Here is a 21,762-nt window from a genome sequence, read left to right on the forward strand (position 1 = left end):
GGAAAAAACATATAAACGCTCCTTCTCTGGAATGGCACCCAGGATCTGGAATGCACTCCCTCCCAAAACAAGGCTTATCTCCTCCACGGCATTTTTTAAGAAAGAAGTAAAAGCCATCCTTATGGCTAAATTCACTTTAACTCTTTTTTGGATATATCAAATTCATTGCACCGACTTTGTATTATTTGTTTATCTGATTGTCTAACTGTACTTTTTAGGTCTCGCCTTTACCATTCCGAAGGAATTCCGAAGGAATGGGAAATGGCGAGAATTCAAGTGCTCGAACTGATTGTCAAACCACCGCTTTTTTTCGTGGCGTTTTCTTCGAGTGCACGTGGCCACAGGCACGCGCTTTTGGCCCATACACTTTCATGGCCATCTGTTCCTCAATGTCCCTCCCACCCATCGTTTGATCTTGCCGCGAGTTCAGGCTAATGGCCCTCCCCCAGCACAGAGCGCGCATCGCGGCCGCACAGCACATCAAAGGGCTTCTCCCAGCGTGTGCTGTGCGGCTTCTCCTCCCCTAATTATGTGGCCGGCCGTACTTGTGTTTCCCGGCCGCTTCCCGGCCGCTCTTGTATTTAATTAGCAGCAGCAGCATTTCTCCTGCGCCAGGCCACATCAAAGGCTCTGTGCCACTTTCACCCAAACAGCAACACTTACAGACACGCAACGCCACTCACACCCACGCAAGCCCACTATCATCCACGCAAGCCCACTATCATCCACGCAAGCCCACTATCATCCACGCAAGCCCACTATCATCCACGCAACGCCACTCACACACGCAACGCCACTCACACACGCAACGCCACTCACACACGCAACGCCACTCACACACGCAACGCCACTCACACACGCAACGCCACTCACACACGCAACGCCACTTGCAGATTGTGGGTGCAGATTGTGGGTGCAGATTCAGGGTGCAGATTGTGGGTGCAGATTGTGGGTGCAGATTCAGAGAAAACTCAGCAGCACCACCATTGCAATGCAATAGGTCCCGTTTTAACGCAAATTTAAGCTATAGGCCTTGTAAATGACAAAGCCTTTTATTTATGTTCCAAAAACCAGAACGCAAAAATAAAGGGCATTATCATTTACAATGCTAATAGTTCAGACTCTCGTTATTGCGAGACCTATTGCATTTCCAATGCTTGTTGTTTTATCTGATTGCTATCCGATTTTGCTACTCACTACCTACTACTATTTTGTACCCAAAAGTTTGTTTAATCACTCCCTTGTTTCCCTTACCCCTTGTTTCTGTAAAGCGCTCTGATATCTGCAAAGATCTTGTTCGCGCTATATAAAACTTTCTAAATAAATAAATAAATAAATCCAAACAGACTAAAATGTCCACCTCAAATTATTTTTAGATTTCCCCCATAATAATTCCCCCACTAATCCAGCTTGGGTTACAGAGTAGCGCGCTACCCGCTGAAAAGTACTTCGGCACCTCATAAGGGGTAGCAAGCGATATATAAATACAAGCCCTTCCCTCTTGTATCATGCAATAGCTGAAACCAGACTCACACTTGAGCTCTCACCCTGCACATACATCTCACTCCTCAGAACTACATTGCCTCCCCGTTCACAAAATGTAGACTCTTCAAATTAAACATACAAAGCCCTGCACAACTGAGGTCCATCCTCTAATAATAACGGTATAAAATGTCACACCCCGACCAGAAACCTCAGCCGGTCTCTTGCTCACACACATCTCCCACAGATGCAGAGGCGGAGGTCAAGCTTTCGTATACATCGCCCCTAAAGCCTGAAACGACTACCCCCTAAACACCTGAGCCACCACTGTGTTCTGAATGCTGTGACAGGACCAGTTTAGACTTTTTCTATTTTCATCATGTGCTAGAATGCAATTCTTTTATCTCTTTGGATTAAAGGACGTGAAGCCTTAAATATGCACAGAAACCATGTCCGCCTCCTACCTAGGATGACATTTTGTTGGTAAGATTAAGTTCACTGCTATAACATTATGAATGCCTACAGTGAATGTTGACATGTTCCTATTGTTTTAGTTATGGATGAATTATGCACATGCAAGTCAAGACGACACCTTTATTGTTGTACTTATTTTTTCTTTTTGGGGGGAGCATGGTGCTCAAAATTAGAGTTAGGGATTTAGGATGTTAGAAACATACTGACCATGTCAGGAATGTTCATATTGCTGTCGCTGGCATGTCACGCACTGCTGCATTTATTTTCTTATTCTGTATGGTTAACGTTCATATTTTATGTACTGGACTTATGGTAAGGCATCTAGGCAGGCAAATGGCCGCCTGGTAGGAGCTCTAGTCCGGAGCTCCTAGTGCTGGGGATCCCTTTCCAGGAATTATCCCTGATAGCACGCACCACCTTCGGCGAGGAAAGCATGTAACTGGATCGTAAACAAGTAACTGGATTGAAAACGAGTAACTGGAGTTTAAAAGTAACTGGAAAATTGATTCAAATCACGTACCTGCAGCATGGACGACTGAGACCCCTGCAGTTTCGGCGGAGCAACGGTGGAGACCAGGACGGCTGGAGCTGAGCGGTAGCGTGCCCCCGGAGGTGCCCGCAATCACCGCCTACAGTGGACTGCCCGGACATCTGAATCCCGCTGCCTGCCTGCAATCACCGCCTGCATTGGACTGCCCAGGGACCCCGGACGGGACTGCGGCGGGAAGACCTGACATCACTGCACCAGTGGACTGCCCGGACATCTGAATCCCGCTACCTGCCTGCAATCACCGCCTGCATTGGACTGCCCAGGGACCCCGGACGGGACTGCGGCGGGAAGACCTGACATCACTGCACCAGTGGACTGCCCGGACATCTGAATCCCGCTACCTGCCTGCAATCACCGCCTGCATTGGACTGCCCAGGGACCCCGGACGGGACTGCGGCGGGAAGACCTGACATCACTGCACCAGTGGACTGCCCGGACATCTGAATCCCGCTACCTGCCTGCAATCACCGCCTGCATTGGACTGCCCAGGGACCCCGGACAGGACTGCGGCGGGAAGACCCAACATCGCTGCACCAGTGGACAGCCCGGACATCTGAATCCCGCTGCCTGCCTGCAATCACCGCCTGCATTGGACTGCCCAGGGACCCCGGACGGGACTGCGGCGGGAAGACCCGACATCGCTGCACCAGGAGGACGGTGTGGCTGTCGCGGCGGTCTGTGTGTGTTTCTGCTCCGGAGGGTTCGCCGCCCCCCCCCCCCCCTCACCGGTGAGTGTCGTTGGTTCCACCGGGGCGAGGGACAAGTGGATGGGAGTTGAAGCGGACCAATCCGATCCGGCGAGGGTGATGGAGGACGTTCCGAGGGGAGGCTTCTCCCCCGCCCCCCCCCCCTTCCCAGTGAAGCTTTGAGAGCGGGACTTTTGGAGTGGTGGATCTTTGAGAGCGGGGCATCTGAAGCGGCTCCGGTGTGCCCTATATTTGTGTGTGTTTTGGGCAGCCTCTACGTAACGTTTTGAGGTACCTGATCTGAGCAACGTCAATGGCGACGCGGAGGGTGGCTGAACGAGAGTCCTCTATTCTGGATACTCATGCTGATGTTTCATTCTCTGCCCGGAACTCTGCGTGCAAGACTATTTGAGCAGCGTGCAGTGGCGACTCGGAAGGTAACTGCACGCAAATATATCATTTTAAATACTGATGCCGGTTTCTCACGTTCTGCCCGGATTTTTGCACGCAATCTTTCACTTTAAACACTCATGTCGGCTTTTTACATGTTTACATTTTTACATTACTCTATGCCCGGAATTTCAAACTGACATCGGTATACTTTGTATTTTCACGGGCTTTGCGATCGTCTCACTCTCCATTGGCCAATATGGCTGGGGCCATAAACTGGAGCCATAAATCGCCCCCCTGCCCACCAGATGACCATGAGGCTACATACCAACGCGGTCAGGGATCAGCAAAAACAGAGATAAGCCGCTCTCCTCACCATCTAACTACATAGAAGCTGAACTCTATCCTCCCCTTCAAGCAACATGGAAGATGGACTAACTCGACCTGCCCAGAGTAGAAAGGGAAACTAAACTCTGTATTCACTACAATCTGGCGGCCATTTTAGACTGGTGTCTCTCTCTCTCACTGGCGGCCATCATGGTCTAGTCTTATTCATTATATGCCCACACCCTAAGAACTGGCCTCTCCAGACTAGACTATTCTCAACTAGCGATCGTCTTCCTTTTATTGCAGTATTATACCTCTACTTGTATTTAAGACCACACCCTAAGAACTGGCCTCTCCTGACTAGACTATCATCAACCAGCGATTGTCTGCCTTTTTATTGCGATTGTCTGCCTTTTATTGCAGTATTAAATGTAAATGTAAATGTAAATGTAGTATACTTGTAAAGCGCACAGCTGCCCCAGCAACGGGGCGTCCCGGCGCTGTATAACTCTGGGGAACCCGTCCTGGCTTTCCCTGTGGGATGGTCCCTTGCTGGGAGTCCCCAAGGTGGAGCCAGGCATCCCCGGAATTGGTGGGGCCGTTGTGGAGATTAGGCAAGCTAATGCCCAGAGTTGCCGAGTGGAACCCCTGATTAGAGTAAGCACCAAAGCGAGAATTATCGAGTCCGCTGACCAAGGTCCACGACCCTGCCGCATCGGGAATTGAACCCTGGTCCCGGGCTGACTTCTGCTCTCAGGCCTGCCGCCTCTAACCAGTGAGCCACACTACTATTATACCTCTACTTGTATTTAAGGCACAGATAGGTAGCTCATATATCTCTAGCTGTTCTCTAGTCTCATTCTGACTCACTTAGCTCTTTGTGTGCACCTGTATTTGTTCCAGTATATCATTAGTTTTATACTGCACATTGTTATAAGCTGCACCCTTTGCACTTTCTATTAAGTATTGCACCGATTGCTACCTCATATTTGTATATTTATTTCTTTTTCCTTTCTCTTTATTGTAAGCTACACCATTTCACTCTGTGCATACCTGAATTTTGGTCCAGTGTATCATCAATATTACACTTATAGACTGTACATTGTTATAAGCGGCACCCTTTTCACCTTCTATTTCTGTATTGCACCGACTGCTACCTCATACTTTTATTATTATTATTTTTTACTTTTACTTTTATATATCTTTCTTTTATTTTTATTTTCTTTTTCTTTGTTGTAAGCTGCACCCATCCCACTTTAGGCCTGGACTGCACTAATTACTACCTACTATATTTTGATATTGTGATTGTGATTTTGATTATGTTGACGGCTCAATATTATCACTTTTGTCTCCATGTAACTGACTGTTTGCATCTGTTTTCTGCACACGTGTACCATTTTAGTACATCCTCTCATACCCACCTAAACCGCCATCCCAACATGGATCCCGTCGGTAAGCACACATATAAAATAAACTACCCACCCACACTCACCAAAAAAGCCGCTAAACGCTATAAACACAACTTCCTGAGATCCCACCCTGAAACCCCCTTTGCCGACACCTACTTCTCACCGGTCAATGGTTCCCTGAACACTGATATCTTCCACACCACACGCAGAGCTCAATGGAGAAAAACGTTCCACACCTTACTCATCGTCTCCTCCACCAGGAAATCCGCTCATGGCCTAACTCTCTCCATCACACCATCACATCTCTTCCCAGGCAGAGCCACCATTACTATTTACAATAACGGGATGGTCCCATCTCAATCCACAGACAGGAACTTGGAACTACTAGACAACCTGTTCCCTGCTCTCAAAGATCACCTCTCCAATCCGCGGTCAGACTCTCACATTTCCCTCAGTCCCACCACCACTGACTTCACAGCTCCCATCACACACAACCCCTCTAACCTAGCACAGCACCAGGTAGCTGTTACACACTCATCAGTCAGTGACACACATATCACCCCTGACTTCTCAGCTCCCACCCTCAACCCTTCTCTCCTAGTTCAGAACCAGGTAGCAACCACTCACGCCTCAAACACAGACACAGATCCTTCCCCCTCTTACAATACTTGCACCCCCACCCCTCCGTCCGGACCTCCACACATACCATTATCACTCCTCTCTCCCAGGACATCACAGCCGGCATTAACACATCTAACCTAGTTCTGCACCAAAACGACACGCATAACGACAAATCCCACCCTCTAGCCCCCCCCCACTCTCAGTCCCCACCTCCCTCTAACCAACTACGCAGAACACACCTCCTCTCTTAATTTAACTCCCCCTCCCCACAACAGGACCATCTCCAATCCCAATACCATTTCCCCACCCACTCTCAGCCCCCATTACCCTTCCTGCACCCCCAGCTCCACTAACATACACCCATCCTCCACTCTGATCTCATCACCTTAGCAACAATGCCCCCACTCATACCACCAACCTCCTTCCTACCTCATCCACACCACACCCGCCCAAACACTCTCTCCCCCCTAATACCATCTCGTACGCTAACATAACTGAATCCTGCAACACCACCAGCCCACTCCCCCACCTGCACGACATCTCTCGGGTCAGTCATCCACCTTCGACCTCCACCCTCACCTCCAACACCTACCCCACATTGGACATGATTATGGCCACCCTCATCCAGATCAAAGGAGACATGCACAGCATCAAAGAACTACTCTCCACACACCCCATACACCCCCCACCCACCTCCACCCCAAACATGCTCCCTACCCTACCGGTTGACCCTCTCACTCAGCACTCCACCCACCGGACTTCAATCCCTGCTCGTAATCGCAACCACCGCCCCTGCAACCCCTCACCCACCTCCACCTCCCCTCCCAACATGTCCCCCACCCCTTCGGTTGACTCTCTCACTCAACACTCCCCACACTGGACTTCAATCCCTGCTAGCAATCGCAACAACCGCCCTCGTCGCCCCTGCAACCCTCTTTCTGACCTCGACACACTCACTCTCCTCCGTGCGTATGACCCAACCACCCCCCAAATTCACACATCCACCACACACCTCACGATTCCCACGATACACTCAAACTCCCTTAGACACCCCACACTAAAGAGCAGAATCTCCAACCCCAATAACCTTAGAAAAGTCCCTCTCTCTCTAGAACCCTCTACCGCCCTCAACGCACCCCGTCTCAAATGCACTCTCCTCAACTGCAGATCGGCCTCGAAACATTCCGCCGCCATCGCTGATCTCCTCTTATCGCTGGACCTTGACCTAATCATTCTGACTGAAACATGGCTAACTGAAGCCTCGTCACCTATAATGGACATTCTGGTTCCACCCAATTACCACATAATTAGACTTGACAGGCCAGGCACAATAGGTGGTGGAATCGCATGCATCTACAGGAACAACCTATCCGTTCTGAAAGGCAAGTCCACCTCCATATCATCCCCAACATCCTGTGAATACATCTGCCTCGACATTATCAGTGAGGGTAAACCGATATGCTCTCTACACAGCATTTACCACCCACCCAGAGACAACCTCATCTTTTCCCAACAAATCATGGATATGATCTCAACCAACTCCGGACGGCAGCTCACCCAAATATACCTTGGCGACTTCAACCTCCTCTGGAATGATCGCAATGACGCGGTGGTAAATAGTCTTAAAAGCTTCCTCAATGCCCTTGACCTCACCCAAATATGCAACAGCCCGACCCACGAGAAAGGCTCTATCCTCGACCTTATCATCTCCAAAGAGGACTCTATCCAACTCGAGTCTAGCCAACCCTGTGACTGGTCAGATCATCATATTGTCACATTCTTCATCAATGTAAAAGTTAAATCTAACCCGACTCAATCCTCCAAGCCCAAAGTCTGGAAAAGAGACCTGAAAAAACTCAACCTAAGCTCTTTGCCTCCTAACAGCTGCAATCTCCTAATACCACCGCCCGGCGCTCAGGACGTTCAATCACTGACTGACCACTACCTCAACGCTATGACCTCAATAATAAATGAGGCTGCACCTTTGCAGTTAAAAAGAGTCTCCACTAAAATCTCCAACCCATGGTATGACGGAAGTCTCAATGAGGATAGACGAGACATGCGACTGGCAGAACGCACCTGGAGATCAGCTCCCTCTTCACTGCACCTAAAAACTCTGAAGAAAAAGAGAAACGCTTATTTCAGGAAAATAAAACGCTCGAAACTAGACTTCTTCAGCCTCCAGCTCGACCAAGCAAAAAACCGCCCGAGAAAACTGTTTGAGCTAATCAAAACACAATCCAAGGAACAACCCCAACCACTCAGCACTGTGCGCGAAGCTCCCTCCTGTGAAGACTTCTCCGCTTTCTTTATCCAAAAAACTGACAACATAAAGAGCGATCTCCTCACTGACGCAAGCCTCTACTCCAAACCCCACTGCATAGCACCCATTGAACCTAAAAACAATGCTACATGGTCATCCTTTGGTACATACTCTGAAGAGGAAATTGGTAAACTGCTCAGCACCTTGAAACCATCCAATCACCTCACAGACCCACTTCCGGCTAACGCTGTAAAAGACTTTGCCCCTTTGCTTCTCCCACTCTGGACTAAAATTATCAACGGCTCCCTTCAACAAGGAACCATACCTGACTCCCTCAAAGTTGGACAAGTCACACCTTTACTAAAGAAACCTACAGCCGACCCCTCTGATCTGAACAATTACTGTCCCATCACTAATATCCCCACTCTCGCCAAACTGCTGGAAAAATGCGTACAACTACAATTGACTAAACACATTGAACAATTTGATCTCCTCAATCCTCATCAATCAGGCTTCCGAGCAGGACACAGTACAGAAACTGCTATGACCCACATAATTGACGACGCACTTCAAATGCTAGACCAAAACGACACCTGCCTCCTCATCCTTCTTGATCTCTCTTCAGCATTCGACACCGTTAAACATGAGAACTTACTCGAACTACTAAGCACAAGAATGGGTTTATCTGGAACTGTTCTCAAGTGGTTCACTTCCTTTCTACACAACAGGTCGCAGAAATTCAAGAGCAACAACCTGATGTCCTTGCCAATACCTGTAACACTGGGCGTCCCCCAAGGATCCTCCCTATCCCCAACTCTGTTCAACCTTGTTATGGAACCTCTCACCACCTTGCTACAAGCATCCAATTTACACTTTCACATGTACGCCGATGACACCCAACTATATCTCAAACTACAATCCCCCAAAGACATTTTGCTCCTGAACTCAACGATCAGAAGCACCCAATCTTGGCTGGCCGATAATCATCTCAAACTCAATGCTCTGAAAACAGAGTTCCTTCTGATCTCACATCCAGCGAAGATCTCCACCACTCAAAGTTGGCTCAAACACATAACGGCACTCAATGTCCAACCCACCATAGTGGATTCAGCAAAATCTCTAGGCATAACTCTCGACACCAATCTAAACATGCAGCAACACATCAGCAAGGCAACTAAGGGAGCGAATTTCCAAATAAATACCCTGAGGAAACTTAAACCGTTCCTACCAGCCAAAGACTTCCAAACCGCAGTACAAGCACTAGTCATCCCTCGAATAGAATATGGCAGCGCCGCCCTCTGCGGACTCCCTCTAACTACTACCGCTCCCCTAAGAGCCTCTCTAAATGCTGCAGCGAGGCTCATCACTGGGTCAAAAAAGCACTCTCATATTTCCCCTGACCTGAAATCCCTCAACTGGCTGCCTTTTGAAGCCAGAATACATCTGAAAATAGCCTGCATGACTCACAAGGCGATACACCTGAACTCTCCCGGCTACCTCACTCAGAAGTTGACAATCTCTGGCGGCGCTAGAAACACTACAGGCACAAACAATCTTCTGCTGAAACCCCGCAGATTCCGGAAGGAAAAAACGTATAAACGCTCCTTCTCAGGATGGCACCCAGAATCTGGAACTCACTCCCCCCCGAAACTAGGCTCATCTCTTCCACTACACTCTTTAAGAAAGAAGTGAAAGCTATCCTCATGGCAAAATACACCTGAACTATTAATTCGGTCTCCTTAAGATTATTCACTGAACTGTATTACTTGTTTGACCCCGCTGCATATTTGCATTACTTGTATTATTGATTTACTGATTTACATGATTGGCTTTGCCCTCATTTATTTGTACTGTAAGCTCCTCTGATTTACTGGTTTGACTATGTTCCCTAATGTACCCCTTCTGTGTAAAGCGCTCTGATATCTGCAAAGATCTTGTTCGCGCTATATAAAACTTTAAAAATCAATAAAATAAATAAATATTGGTGCCCTGAAATAAGCCCTTGCACAGAGAGCTAGAAATTCAACCCGTGTGGCTCTTGGGGGAGGTAGGTGTTGAGGAGAGACCCCCAGATTGTGACATCCTGAGTTCCATCAAGAAATGGGAGACATGGCTCTTTACCTACAGACACTGCCAGCACAGCCATTTATTTGCAGCTGGATACCCTCCTGGGTGAGTCGTGTGGTCTACAAGTATATCGCACATAACGTGGCTATCCAAATGAAGTGTAACTATGGCCTGCAGAAAAGAGTAAATGAAACAAGCATTGGAAATGCAATAGGGCTCGCATTAGGAAAGTTTGAGCTATTGGTCTTATAAATGAAATTTTTATTATTTAGGTGTTATTTTTTTAAAATAGCTAAATTAATAGCTTTGTCATTTACAGTGCCAATAGTTATAACTTTCGCAAATGTGACACCTATAGCATTTGTAATGCAACATGTTTTATATTTACGGGACTTAGATGTATTGATATTACAAATAACAATTGCTTTTAATTTTTTTTAATAATTAATACTTAAATAAGTTATTTAATTTGTAATGGCAATAGCTTAAACTTTTGTAAATAACTTTTGGGAAGATTATGTTAAGTGTTTTTTATTGTGACGAAAATCCAAGAACAGAAGTGAAATATTAACATCTTTTTGTGATTTGTAATAAAGCTTGAAAGCTTGAAAACAGCTTGAAACATTGAAAGAACATATTTGAACCAGTGATGCTGTGGTGGTGCTGAGTGATGCTGGGGTGGCGCTGAGTGATGCTGGGGTGGCGCTGAGTGATGCTGGGGTGGCGCTGAGTGATAATGTGGTGGTGCTGTGGTGGTGCTGAGTGGTGCTGTGGTGGTGCTGTGGTGGTGCTGTGGTGGTGCAGAGTGGTGCAGAGTGGTGCTGTGGTGGTGCAGAGTGGTGCTGTGGTGGTGCTGAGTGGTGCTGTGGTGGTGCTGTGGTGGTGCTGTGGTGGTGCTGAGTGGGAGATGGGGAGAGGGAAAAAAAGGAGAGCAGGGAGAGGGTAAAGAGATGGAGAGAGGAGAGAGAGAGGGGGAGAGAGAGGGGGGAGAGAGAGGGGGGAAAGAGAGGGGGGAGAGAGGGGGGAGAGAGAGGGGGAGAGAGAGGGGGAGAGAGAGGGGGAGAGAGAGGGGGAGAGAGAGGGGGAGAGAGAGGGGGAGAGAGAGGGGGAGAGAGAGGGGGAGAGAGAGGGGGAGAGAGAGGGGGAGAGAGAGGGGGAGAGAGAGGGGGAGAGAGAGGGGGAGAGAGAGGGGGGAGAGAGAGAGGGGGAGAGAGGAGAGGGAAAGGGAGAGAGGGAAGTGAGGGAAAGGGAGAGAGGGAAAAGGAGAGAGGGTAGAGGGAGAGAGGGAGGGGAAGAAGAGAGGAGGAAGACGAGAGCGAAGGCCGGAGGGGAGAGAGAGGGAGGAGAGCAGGCAGAGGGGAAGATGGGGAGAGGGAGAAAAAGGAGAGCAGGGAGAGGGAGAGGGTAAAGAGAGGGAGAGAGGAGAGAGAGGGGGAGAGGAGGAGGAGGAGAGAGAGGGGGGGAGAGGAGAGAGAGACGGGGAGAGAGGAGAGGGAAAGGGAGAGAGGGAAGTGAGGGAAATCCAGGGAAAAGCACTGGAATGGATCATCTCGTTCCTCGCCGGAAGGACACAGAGAGTCCGCCTCCCCCCGTTCAGATCAGAAGCCACCGAAGTCATCTGCGGCGTTCCCCAAGTCTCCTCGCTCAGCCCAACCCTCTTCAACGTCTACATGAGCCCCCTCGCAGCCATCGCACGCCAACACAACCTCAACATCATCTCCTACGCCGACGACACCCAGCTGATCCTCTCCCTCACCAACGACCCCGCCACCGCCAGAGCCAACCTACACGAAGGGATGACAGACGTAGCCAAATGGATGATGAACAGCCGCCTGAAACTGAATTCGGACAAGACGGAAGTCCTCATCCTGGGATCTTCATCCTCCGCCTGGGACGACTCCTGGTGGCCCCCCCGCCCTGGGCAGCGCACCCAAACCAACAGACCACGCACGGAACCTGGGCTTCATCCTGGACTCCTCCTTCTCCATGACCAGACAAGTCAACGCCGTCTCCTCGTCGTGCTTCAACATCCTGCGCATGCTACGTAAGATCTTCCGATGGATCCCCACCGAGACCAGGAAGACGGTCACCCAGGCCCTCGTCACCAGCCGTCTGGACTACGGCAACTCCCTCTACGCCGGAACCACCGCCAAACTCCAGAAGAGACTCCAGCGGATTCAGAACACCTCTGCAAGACTCATCCTGGACATCCCCCGACGCAGCCACATCTCCGGACACCTGAGAGATCTGCACTGGCTCCCGGTCAACAAGAGAATCACCTTCCGTCTCCTCACCCACGCACACAAAGCCCTACACAACCAAGGCCCAGGATACCTCAACAGCCGCCTCAACTTCTACGCCCTCACACGCCAGCTTCGATCGACCGGCCACGCCCTCACCTCCGTCCCCCGCATCCGAAGAGCCACCACAGGAGGAAGGTCCTTCTCCTACCTGGCCGCCAAGACTTGGAACTCCCTCCCGACCCACCTCCGGCTGACCCAGGACCACCTTGCCTTCAGGAAGCAGCTCAAGACCTGGCTGTTCGAGCAGTAGCGGACCCCCCCCCCCCTCCCCATGCGCCTTAAGACCCTTCGGGTGAGTAGTGCGCTATATAAATGCTTTGATTGATTGATTGGAAAGGGAGAGAGGGAAAAGGAGAGAGGGTAGAGGGAGAGAGGGAGGGGAAGAAGAGAGGGGGAGGACGAGAGCAAAGGACGGAGGGGAGACAGAGGGGAGGGAGAGAGGGAGGGAGAGAGAGAGGAGAGCAGGCAGAGGGGGAGATGGGGAGAGGGAGACCAAGAAGCGAGTTCCTCCTGCAAACTAGCTTGAAAAGCCAGAGCTCGGGGTATGGTGGGTTGAGTCTGCATGGGCACACCATGCCGAGCAGCTGCAGCCCTGGCAGGGCTCTAAGGCAGCGTCTTCTGCCCTGGAGAGACGGCCGGGTGAAATAAGAAATAGAACAAGACGGACATGCGGACTGTCAGAACTCCCGTCAGCCTTTGATGTAAAACACATTAAGAGGCATTCGCTGTCATCTGCTTGGAGCTCTGGAATAAGACAAAAGGGTGGGTGCGAGCAGTTCACGGTCTGCTGCTAACATTGCCAAGCACAGGCACAATGAAAGGAAAACAAGGAATGCGAATGCGCATGTGGAAATGCGCTGAAACTAAAAAAATAAATGTTACTAAATTCGACTAAATCAAGACTCTTGGGGGGGGGGGGGGGGGGGGAACTGGCGAAGCCCTTGCGAGTAGACTTGGACATTTCAAACTCTCTATTCATGTTAACGTTTGGATATTTTCGATGGGAGCATAAAAGGAGACATGGCCTGGCGGCCGTGAAACTGAAAGTACGTCCGGCGCTTGGAGGAGAAATGCAGAGCAAGCATAAAAGGGGACACGGCCGCGAAACTGAAAATACGTCCGGCGCTGGGAGGAGAAATGCAGAGCGCACGCTGAGAAGCTTGTGGGAGGGGAGGCTGGGCTGCCTTTGATGTGGTAATGCGAGGCAGGCAGGCGGCTGGTGGCATTGTGCATGCGCTTTTTAGGGCTTGCGCAATGACCTAAAAAGCACATGCACTGCATGGAATCGCCAGTGGAATCACCAGTGGTTAAACTCTGGATAAGCCACTATAGAGCTTCGCCAGCTATGCGCATGCGCATCAGCAGGCGAGCCCTAAAAAGTATACCCCCAAGGGGTGCGTCCCTTGAAAGATATTTTTTAATAGACCAAACTCTTTAGTTCCCATGAGGCACCAGGTCAAGACTGATTTGCGTATAGCTGGGTCTGAACTGAGGTGTGCAAAGTGAGCTAAAGAACCATAATGTATTCAACCCAGATCTGTGACTGGAGGAGAGGGTCTGAAAGTTTCAGGGCTCCATCCATCAGCTCCTTGTGTCTATAAGTATACCTACCGTGGCTATACATATACTAAGGCCTGTAGAAAAGAGTAAATGAAAAAAGCATACCCTCAAGGAGTGCATCCATTGAATGCAATATATTTAATACACCACACTCTTTAGTTTTGGTAACACCAGGTGTCCTTTTATTTTTATCCACTTTGTAGCAGTTTTTCATGTGCACTTCCGAACATTTAGCATTTCAATATGGTGGTCCTTTTTAAGTGTGACAAATACGTCCACTTTCCTTCTTTAAATACACACGTCAACTTCCGGGTACATTCGACTTCTGTTAACAGAGTTCATGCGTGACGCTGGAGAACACATTTCCTAGTAAATTGCACAGGTTTACAACTGTAGTTGTTTATGATAACTATCACCCGCCGGCATGTATTCGCCGTAGTCCACGTGAACGCGGCATGCATTGATAATATTACGCTCACCGAGTTGTGTTATTAACCTCTATGTACAATGCGTTTGTCAGTTTTCGGCACCATAGGCACTTACATCCCATTGTTTTATATGATTTCATCACCATTATTGTAATATCACTCACTTTTTAATATATTAGCGTTACATTCACAGCATTGTTTTTTTTTCACACAATTCACGCCCACGTTTTACAGGTGTTTGGGTACTCCCTGCAGAAAAGAGTACCACATCAACCCAAACAAAGTCCTCCAAGTACAATATATTGCACTGATCTTATGCACTGCACTGGGAGCATTCCTTTTTCAGACTTCATGCTTCAGAGTATACAACGCAGTGGATAGATTTAAGATGTCATTTAGGGTAGAAAAATGACTTACCCCAGGAGCCATGCTATCAAATTTAGTATTACTGGGAGTAATTAGTTAATCGGTTTGGTTCAAAAGTTCATACGTTTAGCTTTCTTCAGAGATTTTCTTACATACAGTTGAAACTGTAAACAGATGATCTATTTAACATCCACAGCAGCCGACACGTCTTTCATCCTACTGGACTTTACCAAGGCTCATATGTTTCTTAAGTCATTGACTCAATGTACAGGTTGATAACATAGTTCAAGAAATGGAGGTTTGAAGTAGTATTCTCCTAGTACAATCCATGTAAAATAAACCAGTATTGAGTAGCAATTTGGTAAGGAGACAAATAAAGAAGAGGTTGTAATCACAGAACTAGCCCTGCGTCAAAACAGCAAGCTAAGAAACAGAGTGAAAGTCTGGATTTAAGACACGATTAACCAAAACAGTAGACTAGGCACCGATAATCTGAGTCATACCATTTTGGGTGATCACACATCTTGAACATACACAGTGCCAGATATTTTTGACTATTTGTCATTTAGGAAAATACACAAAGCCTCCCATAGGATTAGCATAAAACCATAAAGTCAGAGGACACGATGTTCTAGGACTCACCGCAAATTATCCTCCGACCAGCTCAATTCGTCTTCTAAGTCAATACTCATAGTTTAAACAGCTGTTGGACAAAACAAACAAAAAAAATAGTAAAAGAGCATTATAGATAACTGGGTGCGCGTGCAACTGGGAGTCTAGGAACGTAAGTACATATAACAAAAACCCACAAGTGCATGAATGGTTACATTGCCACAAACATTTCAAATGCTTCAAAAGGCCAGAAATGATCTCACATAGCAAAGATTAGGTGCGCAATGGTTCATGTCAAGGTCTGTTCTGCTTGCCTTGCTCGAAATGCAGAGTAATCGGTGAACTGGGGCGGTTTGAAAGTTAATTTCCACTCTTTTCGTGGCTGGGAAAAGAAATGAATGCATCTGTAGCGAGCTACTGAATAAAGTTCGGACAGAGTTACCACATGCGCACAATAATCACTTGGAGAGGGTTTGAGAAAGCAACTGTTACTGGACACCAGGGATGGACAAATGCACACCAGTTTTGTTCTTATTTGAGACATTGCTATCAGTGTACTACGGGTTAGAGTGATTGGGGAAGCCAGGAGAATATTTATTTCAAGTTCATTCTTTCATTGGATGTACAGTTCTCTCGTCAATCATGCGCTGTTCTGAGCTCCTCACAGCACTCCAAGGTACAGCAGTTCTAGCAGAGTCCACACACACACACCCACCCTCCCCAATCCATTGACGAGGCGCATCCATCGGCAGCTCAACACTCGGATCTCGAGTCTGCAATCAGTACAGGAAATAATGCAGACTTCCGGTACACACTGAACTCCATGCAGTTACTTCTCAACTAAATAGCAGGATATAGAAGGTTAGCATGCTTGTATCAAAACTATAACACACTAAAAGCAGGCCGTGGTCTAAAGGTGGTTTAAGACAGTAGAAAAATGAACCATAACCTTCAAGAAAGCTATCAAAGACTAGAAGAAGCAAGTATGGACTCATGGCTCCAAAAGGACAATTAAGCAGAGGAAGGCTAGGGACAAGTGAAGCTGCAACAGTTGTGGTTCTTTTAGAGCTCCACTCAATCAAACAAGTAAAAAAGAATCTAACATCTCTGGAAAACTAGCTGTTAAATTTGTAGATCCTCTATCAAGACCGTACACAGCATGTATTGGTTTTGGGTGACATCAAGTCTGACGTGCAGGTTCCCTCAGACAGCTCAAGCATTGTCTTATGTTGAGATTCCCGATTACTTATAAGAGGCAATGAGATTTGTAGGAGAGCATAACAGAAATGGCCTCATTAACTTGTGTGCTTCAAGCCTGGCAGTGAAACTAGCCTTAAGCTCAAACAGTTGTAAATCCAAACTAAAGAAATCCAAACAACCTCCCACAAGACAACATTGCCCTCACTCCGTTCCCGTGCAGCATGGCACCTCTGGTAACGACTGGAGGACATCGGTGAGCTCCTCTTTCGAAGGCAGCATGCTAATCTTCCAATCCATCGGTTCCTATTAAACCGTGGTACGGCATGTCTGCACAGAGGGGCCACCCCAAAGCTAACATTCAACTATCGGCTTGCAACCGTATAATGCTTTGCAAATCAGCAGCTAAAGTACAAGAAGTGAGAGCACAAGTAATAAGCTCCAGCTGACATCAGCCCTCATAAGTAAAGTTTCAACACAGTGAGAGGTGGAAGCAGATCTGCTAAGATAGAAACCACTAGAGACCAAAAATCAACTGGCACAAACATAAATGACTAAACTGAAGACTGAAACGACACATTCACTGCAGGAGCAATAGCACGCAGACTTACCCCAAAAGCTACTGAATAAGCGTGTCATGCGAACAGCCCACACAACACCCAACCAGTACATGCCCCCCCTCCCCCAAGATGGTGGAATGCACACTGGCTGAGCATCTCGCCCCCACTCCCCCCAGGTCCTCCCTATCTCCCTCAACAAACCTGCATCCAATTTCCACATATTCCTTTACATGTCTTTTTCACCCATATATCCTCCTATCAATAGCTTCTACCAATCACCACCTTTTAAATGTTTACCTCTACAACTATGCTGGCTTCCAATGGCTCACCTCTATCTTCCTCACAAGCTCTCCTTAACTGTCACATCGCTGTTTCTGCCTACGGCCAAACGGACACACAGCTACAACTTCAATTTACCATTCACCTCTACGCAACAAACCTTTCAGGGCTACCCACCATTGATCAGGCATTTTAAGCATTCCAATATCAATAAGGAAAATGCTGCTTACCAGTATGAATCTGTTCTTGGCATGTAGAGCTGCAGAGTTGTACAATTAGCATTAGATCGCCACCTGGTGTTGGGCTCGGATGATTGCAGGTTGTCGTCTTCTTGGAAGAAGTCTTTGTTAGTCCCGATATAGGCGACTCCTCCCTTTGACAATCCTGCGCATGGGCATCGGCTTCATCCTTAGATTGTTTTTCGCCATGATGGGAAATGATGGAGTCAGTAGAAGTAAAGAAAAAAGGGATGTCCATGCGTGTGCATCTAAGTAAGATGGAAAACTGGAACGGATACAAGTCCCGGGGAGGCGGGTGGGCGTAAAACTCTGCAGCCCTACATGCCAATGATGTCACTTTTCTGTTGAACACTGAGGCTACCCGTTCTACTGTAAGAACAGCAGACGTTCAAAACCTACCCCTCTCGGGAGAAGCAATCCAAGTAGTGGGTGTATCTAATCAATTGATTAGTACCCCAGTTACTGAACCCATGGAGATTACAATAGGGAATTTCAAAGAAATGCATAGATTTGTTATCTGTGATACCAGTCCTGTAAACTTATTAGGACGGGATTTGTTGTGTAAAATGAACTGTACCATCTTTTGCACACCAAAGGGCGTCGAAATACAAACCCCAGACGAAGATGGAATATACAAATTAATGTTAATAAGACCTGACTCAGAAATTAAAAGACTAACAATACTAGGCTTACCTGAAGAACTCCAACAGACAGTGAAACCAGAAGTGTGGGATTTTACTGGAAAAGATGTAGGATTAATGGCAAATGTTGACCCAATTAAAATAGCCATAAAAGAAGATGCAGTTTACCCAAATACTAAACCATACAAAATGAGTGCAGAAGTGAAAGCAGGAGTTGCCATTGAAATAAAAAGACTGTTAGAAGCGAACATCATACAAGAAGTGTTGAGTAGTCCATGTAACTCACCCATAATCGGAATCAAGAAACCTAGTGGTAAGTACAGAGTAGTGCAGGACTAAGAAAGGTAAATAAAATCGTTGTTCCTTGCTGTCCTATTGTTCCGAACCCAGCAGTGATCCTGTACCAAATCCCATGGAATGCTGAGTGGTTCACCGTGATTGACTTGTGTCATGCATTCTTTTCAATCCCATTGCACCCAGACAGCAAATTTCTATTCTCATTTGAATTCGACAGTCACGTGTTCGTCTGGAATCGCGTCCCTCAGGGGTACACAGAAAGCCCCTCAATATTTAGATTCTGAAAAAGTGCCTTGAATCTTTGGTCTTACCAGGAGAATCAGTTTTGGTACAATATATAGCCGACCTCTTGGTGGCGTTTAAAAGTCAGAAAGATTGTGTTGTTGACACTATTGCCTTACTGAACCACTTAGGTGAAGGAGGACAAAGTATCACCTGACAAATTACAGTTTTGTACTAATTCAGTAAAATATCTGGGGCACCAGATAGAGAAAGGTATCAGGAGAGTTGCTTCAGAAAGAATTAGGATAATTCGAAACATGCAGTTACCCAACACTCAGAAAGAGATCAGAATGTTCCTTGGAGTTGTAGGATACTGCAGACAGTGGATTGTGGGATTTGCAGTTCTAGCAAAACCTTTAATAAAGATGACAAAGAAAGGAGCAAAGGACCCAGTAGAATGGGATGAGGAAGGCATGACAGCGTTTACAAAATTACAAGAATGTCTGTGTACCGCTCCTGCATTGGGAATGCCTGATTACTCGAAAGAATTTGCACTGTTTTGTGATACATGAGACAATTGTGTACTGTCAGTCCTAACAAGAGCATGGTTTGACTAGACGTCCAGTAGCATACTTCTCTGCTACTTTGGATCCAGTGGCTGCTGGATTACCTGGATGTCTGAAAGCAGTAGCTGCAACTTGCATGAGTCTTGAACAGAGCGAATCCATCATTATGGGACATCCTGTAACTGTGTATGTTCCACATGCAGTTGTAATTTTACTGACCAGAACTAAAACCCAGTATCTCACACCTAGTCGGCTGACTAAATATGAGAGGATTCTTGTGGGTGCGGCAAATGTAACAATTACTCGGTGTAACATATTGAATCCAGCAACCCGATTACCAGAGTCACTGATTGCAGAAGCAAAGGGAGAGGTCGAGCATGACTGCATTGACCTGACTGAGTTTAGTACCAAACCACGCCCAGATATCAAGGAAATGCCCCTACCTGTGGAAGATTACGAGCTGTTTGTAGATGGCTCATGTTTGAGACATGAGAATGGAGGCCTAAGTGCTGCCTATGCTGTAGTCACAGTATCACGTGCAGTAGAAGCATCTTATCTATTTGGAGTAAAGTCTGCACAAGTAGCCGAATTGGTTGCATTGGCAAGAGCCTGTAAAGTTGGGAAAAATAAAAGAGTAACCATATATACTGACAGTCAGTATGGTTACGGGGTTGTGCATGACTTCGGCCAATTGTGGCTGCAAAGAGAGTTCCTGACTTCTTCAGGTACTCCTATCAGAAATGGAAAAGTGGTACAGGAATTACTGGAAGCAATCCAGTTACCAAAAGAATTGGCAGTGGTCAAATGTACTGCTCACAAATCTGGCGATGACAATGTGACAGTAGGTAATCGATATGCTGACCAACTAGCCCAACATTGTGCAAGACATCAAATGTCAGTCAATATCAAATTGGGGGGAAATGGAAACAGCTGCCAACTTATGTTTTTTCAGAATGTGCAAACGTGGGAGGAATTGAGAGATTTACAGAATGCAGCAGGACCAAAGGAAAGGAGAAGATGGGGAAAGTTTGGTTGTCAACAGAGGAACGAGGATGGTGTTATGGTGGGCCCTGATGGTATGCCTGTGTTTCCTGACAGCTTGCTTACTCCTATGTCCCGGCTAATACATGGAGATGCACACATTGGTAGGGATGCCATGGTTCGTGTTTTTAAACAGACATGGTTCAATTCAAAATTCAGGAAAGTAGCAGAGAGGCTCTGCCAGAGGTGTTTGACATGTCAGCAATACAATGCTGGGAAGAGTACAGTAGTTTCACTGGGTAAAATTGGGAAAGCAGAAGGTCCTTTTATAAGACTGCAAATTGACTTCATTCAGTTACCCCCTTGTAGAGGAATGAGATACGTCCTTGTTTGCCTGTTTTCAAAATGGGTAGAGGCTTACCCGGCCAAGAAGAATGATGCCATCACTGTAGCCAAATTGTTACTGCGAGAACTAATACCTAGGTAAGGGGTTCCAGTCACAATTGAATCAGACAGAGGTGGGCATTTTCAGAATGAAATAATTGATCAGATCTGTGGAGCATTCAAAATTACTCAAAAACTGCACTGTGCATATCGCCCAGAGGCTTCTGGAGTGGTGGAACAACTGAATGGCACTATCAAGTCGAGACTAGGAAAGATGTGTGAGTCTACTGGCATGAACTGGATAGAGGCTTTACCTCTTGTTCTGATGGGAATCCGAAGTATTCCAGACCGAAATACAGGCCTGAGTCCCCATGAGATCCTGATGGGAAGAGTAATGCGACAAGCATGGGTACCAGGACACAAACTGATAAGCATTTCTGATGATTTGGTACTTGAGTACTGCAAGCAACTGGGTGACCAAGTGCGTTCTATCTCTCACCAGATTGGGGAAGACGCCGTCGCCTGTCCAGCAACTCCAGTCCATAATTTGAATCCAGGTGCTTGGGTGGTACTAAAGAAGCACACCCGTTCAAGTTGCCTTGCACCGAAGTGGGGAAAACCAAGACAAGTGATTCTGGTGACCACAACAGCGATGAAGTGTGCCGGTGTGCCAAAATGGATCCATGCCAGCCATACCAAGAAGGTAACCGAAGACGAAGAAACGGACGCTGAAGGTTGTCCAGCTGAGGGGTCTCCAGACGTTGGTCCTGAAGTAGCTGATGACGAACAACCGAGCACCAGTCAAAATGAATGGATACCTGTAATCGACCTGACCTTTGATCCCATAAGAACCAGAAG

The 21,762-nt window shown here is 47.3% G+C and overlaps 1 protein-coding gene across 7 annotated transcripts in view; it reads right to left on the minus strand.

Moving 5' to 3' along the window:
* The window catches only part of CELF1 (CUGBP Elav-like family member 1), a 427,681-nt gene that overhangs the window by 384,048 nt on the left and 21,871 nt on the right, over positions 1 to 21,762 (minus strand). For all 7 annotated transcript variants that reach the window (XM_078684502.1, XM_078684500.1, XM_078684498.1 and 4 more), the window contains exon 2: positions 15,569 to 15,629. In XM_078684502.1, the coding sequence (XP_078540628.1) occupies positions 15,569 to 15,618 (50 nt within the window). In that variant the 5' untranslated portion in view covers positions 15,619 to 15,629. The remainder of the gene's footprint in view (positions 1 to 15,568; positions 15,630 to 21,762) is intronic.

Source organism: Lissotriton helveticus, chromosome 3_2, assembly GCF_964261635.1.
Source record: "Lissotriton helveticus chromosome 3_2, aLisHel1.1, whole genome shotgun sequence".
Lineage (NCBI taxonomy): Eukaryota > Metazoa > Chordata > Amphibia > Caudata > Salamandridae > Lissotriton > Lissotriton helveticus.